Source organism: Notothenia coriiceps, unplaced genomic scaffold (assembly GCF_000735185.1).
Source record: "Notothenia coriiceps isolate Sejong01 unplaced genomic scaffold, NC01 NC01_scaffold00024667, whole genome shotgun sequence".
NCBI classification, from domain to species: domain Eukaryota; kingdom Metazoa; phylum Chordata; class Actinopteri; order Perciformes; family Nototheniidae; genus Notothenia; species Notothenia coriiceps.
Window position 1 is genome coordinate 9830224 of NW_011357368.1, and position 11503 is coordinate 9841726.

The 11503-nt window shown below is 40.3% G+C and overlaps 1 protein-coding gene across 1 annotated transcript in view; it reads right to left on the minus strand.

The window, feature by feature from the left end:
• Positions 1-7829: 7829 nt before the first annotated feature.
• Positions 7830-11503, minus strand: part of LOC104955485 (cadherin-18-like) — a gene marked incomplete at its 5' end in the record, with an annotated part of 15141 nt that continues 11467 nt past the window's right edge. The window contains 3 exons of the mRNA XM_010782812.1: positions 7830-7882; positions 7944-8061; positions 10695-10816. Of these exons, the coding sequence (XP_010781114.1) occupies positions 7830-7882; positions 7944-8061; positions 10695-10816 (293 nt within the window). The remainder of the gene's footprint in view (positions 7883-7943; positions 8062-10694; positions 10817-11503) is intronic.

Here is an 11503-nt window from a genome sequence, read left to right on the forward strand (position 1 = left end):
ACACACACACACACACACACACACACACACACACACACACACACACACACACACACACACACACCCACACACACACAATTCATTAAATTTTATTAAAACATTAAAGAATGTGCTAAAATGTTTTAGCACATTCAAGTTTTCAGGTTAATCGTTAGTGCAAACATTTTGATAGCACTATCATAAACAAATATATATTTATTTATAATAAAGGAATCTTGAAATCATAAACACTGAATAGGGACATCTCTGAACTTTAAATAATAGGAAGGCTTATCAAACACTATGGAGTCTGACAATAGATAGCTGTCTGGAAGTTTTAACGAAAGCAAGCTGCTCTGCCCTTTTCACCCAATCTATGCCGTTTCAGCACATAACACACTGTTTGGGAATCTAGCAGAAAAACCGCCAATGCAAGTAAAGTGTGAATGGCATAAAAGCTAATTAAACGTCCCACATATCAATGGCTTGACAGCGCTTCTTTTAACACCGCTGATTAACTGTAAAATGATAAGGTCTTCTGCATGTACACTGGAAGAAGACTCCTTAAGAAACCAATTGATCTATTTAAGTATGTGGGTTATTTAGAGATCACAGCCCCTGTTTAATTGCCTTTTTAGAAGCAAATGTCATCACAACGTGACAGATAAGAAGATCAAAGATGTGTTTCGATTTTCAGTCATTGTAAAGCAGTATATATTTAAAGGGCTTTTACCAGAACAGGTTTGTTGCAAAGTGCTTGCCTGCAGAAGCATCCCGCTTGTTTTGCAGCTTTAGTGGTGCCTATTATGCTGAAGGAATTTGACCTCCATTTAATGCAGCACATTGAGCACTTTACCCGCATCAACTGTCTGCAAGATAACTCGGAAGAGCATTGACTTCATCTCCGCAAACAAAGATCACAGTTCTGCAGAAAGAGACAGGCCTTGATCTTCATCTACGACTGGATCTGTGTTTTCAGTTTTTAGCCTACAATGGATACTCAACAATGAGGCTGATCTGACTTAGCTAAACACACGATAGCTGTTAACAAATGTGATATCTGATAACTGTATTTCCTACATTCTGGTCATGTTTTCTGTGACCATTTTAATGTCTTTATGCAGATGCAATTTTTCTTATTTCAAGTTCTCCCTTCTGAGTCAACACACGTATACTATTTTCCGCTCTCTTTAATTTTTTTCTTTGTTGAGAATATCTCTGCAATTTACAAAACTATACACATTTCACAATGAAGTAGCGAATGCATTTACTACAGCGTAAATATATTATTTTTTCATAGGCATATGAATAATTGTATGAGTGTTCAGTTTTTTCAATGCCAAAATCAAAAATATTCACCAGCAACTGACCTCCTCTAGCTATACATCACTTCACTCAACTCCGTATGCTCCCCTCTCCTCCCCACTATCCAGCTTCGATCTTCCCACTGTCGCTGAAATATCAAATCTCATTCGTAAATCCAAATCATCCGCCTGCCAGCTTGACCCCCTTCCTACCCACCTAGTTAAAGCATGTCTACCTTCTCTCTCCGCTTTAATTACCGACATAATTCACTCCTTCCTTACCTCTGGTCTCGTCCCCTCATCCCTCAAAACAGGTGGAATAACCCCTATTCTCAAGAAACCAGGTGCGGACCCCAATAACTTGAATAATTTCCGCCCAATCTCTAATCTACCATTTCTCTCCAAGATACTCGAAAAAACTGTTGCAGCCCAAGTCCACACTCATCTGAACAACAATAATATTTTGTTTCCGCTCCTCACACAGTACAGAGACGGCCATGGTTAAAATCACAAACGATCTCCAGGTAGCAGCTGACTCTGGGCTCTTATCCATACTCATCCTCCTTGACCTGACTGCAGCCTTTGACACAATCTCACACCACATCCTCCTTGACAGATTGTCTTCCATTGGTATCCCTGGCACATCCCACACCTGGTTTAGATCTTTTCTCTCCGGCCGTACTCACTTTGTCCAACTCAAACACTTAAAATCACAGTCCCATCCAGTCTTCACTGGTGTTCCTCAGGGTTCTGTCTTGGACCCCCTCCTATTTATCATACCTTCTACCTCTCGGCCATATCTTCAGAAAATACGCAATCCAATTTCACTGCTACGCAGATGACACCCAGATCTATTTCTCCACCAAACCCACTTCCACTCTCCCCCCACTGCCCTTTCTGACTGCTTACTGGAAATCAAATCCTGGTTCTCATCCAACTTTTTAAAACTAAACAGTGATAAAACTGAGTTTCTCTTAGTTGGCTCCAAACACTGACCTATTTGTCCTCACTATTGACAATTCCACAGTCCCACCCTCCCCCCAAGTTAAGAGTCTGGGTGTCATCCTTGACAGCACCTTATCATTTGAAGCTCACATCAACAACATCTCTCGATCTGCCTACTTCCACCTCCGCAATATTAACCGCCTCCGCCCATCACTTACACCTAACAGCACCGCCATCCTCATCCACGCCCTCGTTACATCCCGTATTGATTATTGTATCTCCATCCTCTCTGGTCTTCCTCACAAATCCCTGCGTAAACTCCAACTGGTCCAAAACTCAGCCGCCCGTATCATTACCAGAACTCCTTCCATTAATCATATCACTCCGGTTCTCCAACAACTCCATTGGCTGCCCGTTAAATACCGCATAGATTTTAAAGTGTTGCTCCTCACCTTCAAGGCCCTTCACACTCTTGCACCTCCATATCTCTCTGAATTCCTTCACACCTACACTCCCTCTCGTGCCCTCCGATCCTCCTCTGCCTTCCTACTCACTGTACCTTCTGCCCGCCTGCCCACCATGGGGTCAAGAGCCTTCAGCCACTCTGCACCCCGTCTCTGGAACTCTCTACCACAAGACATCTGCAATATGGACTCACTATCAACTTTCAAATCCAGGCTGAAAACACACCTTTTTAAACTGGCATATTCAATATCTTAATAATTTTTCTAAACTGATTGTTGTTTTTAAGTATTTGTTTTAAGTCTTGTATTACTGTGTGATCTTCTTTGTTGCTTGTTTTAATTATGCTCTGTAAGGTGTCCTTGAGAGCTTTGAAAGGCGCCCATAAATAAAATGCATCATTATTATTATTATTATTAGTTTTGGCTAAACATGCATTTTGGGAGGCCCCCTTTCTACATCAAATTATTTATATTTTCTTGAGTCAGGTGGATGTGTGTCAAGCTAAATTCTCAGACATTTTCTTGCAGGTGTCCCTGAGATATCATGTTTAGGAGAATGGTAAGGACCTATGTATAACCTTGGAAACAGCCCTAGTTCCTATAATAGTCATTACTTTCTTAAACTACCAAATATGTATTTCCTTCTGCAAAAACTGTGGACAAAGCAACCCAACTCCAAGTTCCATGAGTCCCATTGTGAGCTTACTGTGAAGTGAGCAGGAAAGGAGGTCATGAGAGAGTTAGTGGTGTGAGTGACAGAGGGATTTTCGTCAGTTGCACAACAACAGAGGGAGGTATTAGGCTCTGGCACAGAGCAGCTACCAACTGTTGGTCCGCTACAAAGAAAGAAGCAGCTCTGAGTGTGAAGAGCTTACTTTAATTATCAGACACAGGAGTCAACAGTATGGTACATTGTGTTCCTCTCTCTCGCTCTCTCCCACAAATATATTGTGAACACAGCAACTTTTCATACCCAAGTGCAGCCGAACGCTATATGACTCCGACACCTCTTTGGAGTGTGAATGCAAATGTGGGCACCAAGTGACTGGAGATGGCAGCAGCTTCAAATTCAGGGGGATTTTGGTGTTTGGAAAAGTATGGATAGGCTAAGAGAAACTTAGAGACAAGTAATTACTAATTATTGTTGGTGGACAAGAAATACATAGAAACTACATGACCTCATGACTTCACCGCCGAAGCTAAGGGCGGCTAATGTTTGGCGTGATGACGTTTCGTAGACTCATTTAGACACTTTTTGGCAACTACTGTGTTTGTGACACATTAAAGCTTCTGAAATTCATGACTGTGGCTATACTACATATGTACAACAGTATTTTAGACTAACCAAAAATAAAGTTAAACCGGAACTAGTACAATGCTAATTTCTTGTTTTTAACCTGTTAAACCCCAAGCCTGTTTTTCAGGTCTCAGGCTCGAAAATGACATGCCCAGGACAAATGACTATATCTTCACTTCTAAAAGGGGTAAATTAATCATCTTTTTTCTCAAAGCAATGATATGCCTGTGAGTTGGATGTAGAAACGTCAGAATGAATATAGATGTTTTTATTTTAAAGTAAATTCAGATTGAACATAGTAAAAACATTTAAATTATAGTTTCCGTCCAAAAAAAAAAAACATTACTTATAGTGAAAACCACCCTTGAATGATGGGAATCGGAGACTAAAAGCTTTAGGAATCCAAACTATAACATATAATGAGTACCCTGTATCAAGATTGATGCAAAACAAGTTAAATCTGACCTTTTTAGAGAGGTTTAGAAAAAAAAACCCACTTCTGGGGTCATTTGGGTGTATTTACCATATCTCTGGAACCCATCAGTCGATTTTGGTGATTGACACCACTTTTAAACCGTTAGAGCCAATATAATCGAGGGGAAGTTCCTAAATCCATCTAAACATTACCATTGGTGAATGAGAGTGATGCGCAGCCAGCATGCCCAAAACCGGAAGCTCCCATACACTCTATATGAAAACTACTCCTATTGACATAAATGTTTTTTGTAAAAATGGTTCATATCGTCAGTTAGCTGAGTTTCTTCCCGTTAAGTGGGTATGACACATGAATAGGTTGCAGTGGCGAACCGTGTCTATCACAACTGGACCTTCTGTAGACACACACACCAAAATCAACGCAACACTGTAATATTACAGATCAACAACACAGATACGTTTCTCATTTATTCATTTTACATACATTTTATTTATATAATTAAATACCTTGAAGGCCCTTACGGTTCGCCACTGATAGGTTGTTAAATGTTAAGAAGCCCTGAGACACAGTTTCATGAATATTGTTGTGTTTTGCACCCGCCCCCGGGGGCATGGGGTTTAACATGACTCATTGCTGCACCACTGCAACAAGGTAATCACTGTAATATAATGTTTTTACTCAAGAATTGCACTTTCTTTTATACATAAACTGCTGAATGTAACATAAAGTACACGTGTGTTTGATAGAGTGTCGTTTTTGAAGCAGAACCCACTTTCCTTGTGTAAAAGCAGCTTAAAGAGTGTCGTTGATCAAGACATTTAACTGCTCCAGTGCAGCTCACTCTGTGGTCAACAGAACAAAATGGAGGCTTTCATGTGGTCAACTTACCGCCCGGCTCTGGCTCCAAATCAGAACATGCTCTCTAACAGCTCTCTTGGTTAAATAAAGTATGCCTTGTGAAGAAACAGAGAGTAAAAACTGTTAGTTACATGGCCTATTTATTCCAGAAGGACAGCTTATCCTTAAGGGAATAATTTAGACCACAATATCATTCTTAAACTTCACTTTTCTTTCTAAGTTCTCCCTTGGAAATTCAAAAAGTTTGAACAATTTCTTATATCCGTGTAATGACACATCATCGTCCATCCCACATGGGATTATATCATAGATACATTTTGAGAAAAACTACATCTTGTGGGATGATATTCATCCAAACTGAAAGGCACCATTACTTAAACACGATGAACAAAAAAAACTTCTATCACTCCTTCAAGAAAGAAAAGTTTCCTCCCAAATGCTTTGGGAATATTTTGCAGCAGATGGCTCTTTTGACAGAGTAAATGGTAAATTGACAGTATTTATGTAGCACTTTATCCAGTCTTTACAACCCCTATAAATGCTTTACATTTACAAGCCATCATTCACCCATCACACCCCATTTTCATACAGCGCAATGTGCCACTCTCTCAGGGAAGCTAACATTCACACAGTTGGCAATGCCATTGAGATTTTCAAGTATCTTGCCCAAGGATGCATAACCATGTTGACTGCAGGGGCTGGGATCAAACCCACAAACTTCTGATTGAAAGTTCTGGGAATGACCGCCATGGAGGACATTATTTCAATTGAATTTCCAACTTTATAACGGCCAAAATAACCCTAACCCGGCAAACATCTTAGACCCCATTTACACGCAAACGCATACGATATAAAAAAGTCTTCCGTTCACACGAGACCGCTCGGGAGCGCTGGAGACGCTGTAGTACATATGCCGGGCCTGTAAGTGATGCTGTACTTCTGCCACAAAATACACCAAAAGCAGTGAAGAAGACCCCCCAAGCATGGTTGCCCTTCTGTTTATGCCCCGCGGTGGATTTAGCAATATGTAGTTCATGTAATTCTCCATGTCCACTTGTTGCTGATGGTTGTGGTACAGTAGCTGTAGATGTTGCACTAACATCTGTAGCATGGTCAGTAGCAGTAGCAGTAGCTACTGACCATCCTACAGCAGTGAGCAGCAGAGGTGGGGAGAGGTGGGGCTATGGCTTCATCGTTATCAGGAAATGATCGTATAGGACGTACACACAGAGCCGTTTGGCCCCCCAGAGCGTTCCGTTTGCAGATCTATCCACCTTGTGACCCGTTATCGTTTGCGGGGTCCGTTTCCACGTTTCCGTTACGGCCTCGTGTGAACGAACGGGCTATACGAAAAAGAAAAGTAGCGGATACAACCGTTTGCGTTCTCGTGTAAACAGCACATTACTATCCAGAAAGCAAAACAAACAAGGAGCAACAGCTCTGAATCAACATGGCCAGGTTGTTGTTGGTTAACAAGTACTTTTTCATTGATAACTTCTATTAACTTTCCACACTGTGATTTCCTAACACAGCATATGACAAATCAGTGAAAGATGTTCTGCATGCAATAGTGGAGGTATATCTTAACAACACCCCGAGGGAAACCAAGCGAGAAAGATATACAATATTAACACGTGTTTTTCACAACCCTGAAAGAGATGCCAAAATAGCAGATCTCCAATAGCTGGGAAATAAATTGTGTCAATTTGGCTCCAGGTCTTATACGAAGCCTAAAAACACCCCCAAAAAGAACACCAAATATTCCACTCCTCTTCACAAGAATCCCATCACACTTCTATGTATTGGGTGTGTTCTACTGGGTTTCATGTTAAACAGAAGCAAACTGCTGCTGAATTATCTATTCATAGCATATTTAACCCTCTCATATGATAATGTTTTGTCCTGCAGGAGATGTGGGTCTTTGAGGCAGCATTGTAGAAGTCGATATTTGCTTTGTTTACATTTCTCCGCCCCTCAAGACGAAAGGTGGGCAGGAGGTGAGGGAAGTCTCTGAGTGCCACTTATATGAACGCAGCCAGACTTAACTCAATATGGTCGAAGAAGGCAAGGTAAAGTCTTCTTTTGGTGGGAAGCAACTGGACCAAGGGCTAAAACAGACTTATCTCCTATTATCAAATTGATTTTTTTGATCTCTCTCGCGCTCCCTTCCTCTCTCTCCGCCTCACAGACCTGAGCGATGTGTACTCCTCCTCTCAGTGGGCATCTGTGAGATCTTCTGGCTGAGAGCTTTCAAAAAGCCCCGTGATTGCAGACCATCTTAGCGGCGAGAGAATTCACCTGAGACTGAGACGGTTGCCATGGTAACATCTACTGTTGGCCTTGCGCCGGCACAAAATAAGGCACGCCGGAGTGGGGGAGTAAAAGAGGGAGTAATCCATTTGACAACACGATGAGCAAACACGCCAAAACTTCTATGACTCTTATGTGTCACGAGACCCGACTTTGAGTAGGTCCCGGTGGCATTTGAATCTCCACATGTCCACCGGTTGACATATTTCCATTGCACCTCGAAGGTATGAGGGAAATCAGTACAGCTTATTGGAACTTGAAATGTGAGCAATGAGTGTGAAGCCCTGCCCTGGAGGCACAGTGCAAAACTCATAAGAAATGCAAACAAACATATTGATTACTTTGATTACCTTCGTTGTCCTTCAGGGTGAAGTTGGGATTAACCGGCAGTTGGCTGGGCAAAGCGAAGGAGAAGCGCTGTCCATTGGCAAAGTCATCCTTATCCACCGCAGTGACGGTCTGGATCACCTGTTGTTCAGAAACACATTTAATTAGTGGAACACTTGTCACTGATTGCATTCAGGACAAGGAGTTGATTTATTGTCTGACGCATGCTCATAATTGGTCAGAGGTCCTTTAACCCATGGGTTCCCAAACTTTGCCATGCCAAGGATGAATGCCATGCAAGGATGCAATGCCAAGGACCAAGGACCAAGGACCAGGACAAGGATAGCATTATCGTCTGGCTGGGACCCCCCTGTTGCAATTTTTTTTTTTTTTAATGATGAGTACATTACAGTATGATGGAGAATATGACAAATTAATCATACAGCTTAATACATTTTCTTAATATATATTTGTATTAATAATTAATAATCAGTTATTCTTCTAAACATTTTTTGTATTTATCTTTTGTTTGTCATTCATTACATTCATTGTGTCTTCTGTTATAAACATTCTAAACACAATATTAAACAGTAATATCAACAGTAAAAAAAAATTTAAAGCATTTTTATAATATTATATACCGTAATTTTGAACATTAATATGAACAATTAACATATATTTTTATTATTTTTGAAAGCTACTTATGCCTTAATAGTATTATATATAATATTCAACAGTAATATTAACAATAAACATATTTATATTCATATATATAAACATCAATATTTGCTACATCTGTGCTCTCATCCAGCTGCAGAGCGAAATATTCACTAGCTCTCACTTGCTCCAAAAGCTGAGCAGATACTCAGTTTCACTCTCAGTAGCGGCAGCTCGATTCTGATTGGCTTGAAGGGCGGTCGTGTGATTTAAAAAAAAAAATATATCTATATATGAATAAGTAAAACATATTAAAAGATTGGCATCAAAGGATACATAGATTGATAGATATGCAGTTATTAATAAAATCTAAAAATAAAAAAAATGTAACTTTAAAAAAAAAAAAAATTCCCCTTTCCCTCAAACTTTGCGTGACCCCCCCCTTGACGCCCCCTGGCGGCCCCCCGGGGGGTCGGGGCCCCCACTTTGAAAAACACTGCTTTAACCTACAGACACCTGGTCTTGTGTCATTTTCTCGTTGCAACACTCAGATTTCTGAACAATTGGACTTGTGTAGGCTTGCATCTAAAAATGACAGAAGTGCTTTCACGGCAACCTCGCTGCCACTTGTGTCAGATTGTAGTTCTTAATTGGTAAACCTCAAAGTGACAGTGGGAAAGGGAGCCAGCCTTGAGAGAAAAATGACACAATAGCCTCTGTTTTAAAGGAGGGTTTTCATCTCCAATGTGAGATTTGCGGTGTTGTTGTTGTGCTGCTACTATACCTGCACAAGCTTCTGTCTTTCACTCTGATGTATTAGGATGCCCTTTGTGGATGCTTTTGGCTGAGTATGACAGTTATCTTTCTTCTAGTGTGGATTCAAAGTGAATTTGTTTTTTACATAAATGTATAAAGCTAACTACCTCTTGATTAGTCTTTGAACTCACGATAATGGGATGTCTGGAAAGAAAGGAAGCAATACTGGTTTTAAATGCTTGCCTGAGGATACAACACCCATGGTTGGCTTCTGAGTGGTTGCAAAGTTCTGCATAATGTAAGTTTTGGTTTAGAGCGTAATGACAGTTTAATGTGTCCTCGGTCTCATTTGAGAAATCTGTGAGCTTAGAGAACTGTTTCCTATCTCTAAAACATGAATTAAGAAATGAACCGTATGACGTGCCAATATAAACCACACCCACTTCAGGTGAAGAAACACAGACGGGTGATTTTATTGGTTTAACAAAATAATTTACAAATATGTGTATAAAGACGTGTCTGTACACCTCTAGCTAGCACATATCAGTGTGATTACACATTTGATTCAGACACATCCACGCACCACCTGGTGTTCTATTAGATGTTAACATGCTATTAACATTGGCACCGGCCACATTTAAAATAGGGCAACGTATGAATACTCCGAAACAACATTCCCATTGCCAGTAACATCATTGTTTAAGGGTTAGGGTTATACGATACATTGGTGTCAAATGCAAACAGATGCTCAAACATCAATTAGCAGCTCTATTTTTTCACATAGGTTGTCAGTTAAATGGCTGTTTGCCACTGTCTCATTACAGACGTTAGAATTCTTCCCACACATCCCTCATGGGCCAAGAACCCTGCGGCTATAATGCAACCTTAATTCAAATGTAATGCAAACCTTAATTCAAACTTTTCCTTCACTAGCTTTAAAAAATGCTATCAAACATGATTTTAGTTGTGCCTTTACTCCATCATCCTTTGCCAAAGCGCCTTTTTAGCCATTTTCACGCTGCTGATTGCTCTATATCTCAAAAACCTTCCTAATTTGAATGAATCAAACACTACTGAGAGCAAATTGGAATGAGTTCCGACTTAATGCTGTCATGGTTTGCTGCTGAGATACTCATTTTGGATGATTAAGCAGCTCGCTCACACGCCTTTGCTGTTTCTTACTGCTCAGCTCTGTGAGGGGCCAAACTACCCAAGGAAATATTAGTTTAGAGGAGAATGCATGCAGGCAGGGAGGAGAATGAGGTAACAGCACAGCGGTGGACAGATTTGAAAATGCGTGGAGAGATAAGGGAGGAGAGATAGTGGTTGCAGATTGTTCTAGTTGAATCCTAGATGCTCACCTGTCCCGGCCTGGAGCTCTCACACACAATGACCTCCTCGTCTGTAGCTATTTCTGGCGGATTGTCGTTCACATCCAGCACCTGGACGGTAACAGGAACATGGCTGAGGAGGCTGGGGTTGTCTGCAGCAGAGGAGATGAAAGTCAAATGTAAGCCTTAATAACAAAGTAGAGCATCACCACTGTAATTCTAAACTGGGACACTGTGCTCGTCTCGTCGCACGGCTTATGGGTTTTTACTTTACTATAAAGCACTTAGGGACGTGAAATGCAGAAGGCAATTTTGGATTTGAAAGCACATCTGATCATCTGTGTGCAGCATATTCCCATTGGTGTGCTTGGTTGTGATGCATTATTTGCCCCTTGCGCTTCACAAGCAACTCATGAGGCATGTTAATCAGAAGCCTTACATCCTCATTTAAATGTAAAGTTACAGTCTGAATGGAAACAGAATAGCCACCACTGGAATTAGAAATACATTATGGAACAATGATTTGCCCTATGGAATAAGACTTCCAAGGCACACANCCGATTTTTATATATAAAATATAAATATATTTTTAATTTTATAATTTATTTTAAATATTAACAATATAATAAAATAAATGGAAATATATATATACACCGGCAAATATGTAATATAAATACCTTGTGTGTGTGTGTATAGCTATTGCTTTATCTGCTTAATGTTATTTTCATAAGAAAGTCCATGATTATAAGTATGCATTATCATAAATACATCTTTGATGTTTATAAAAAACCAAACCGTTTGAAAATTGGTTGAAAATTGAGCAAGCTATGGTTATTTAA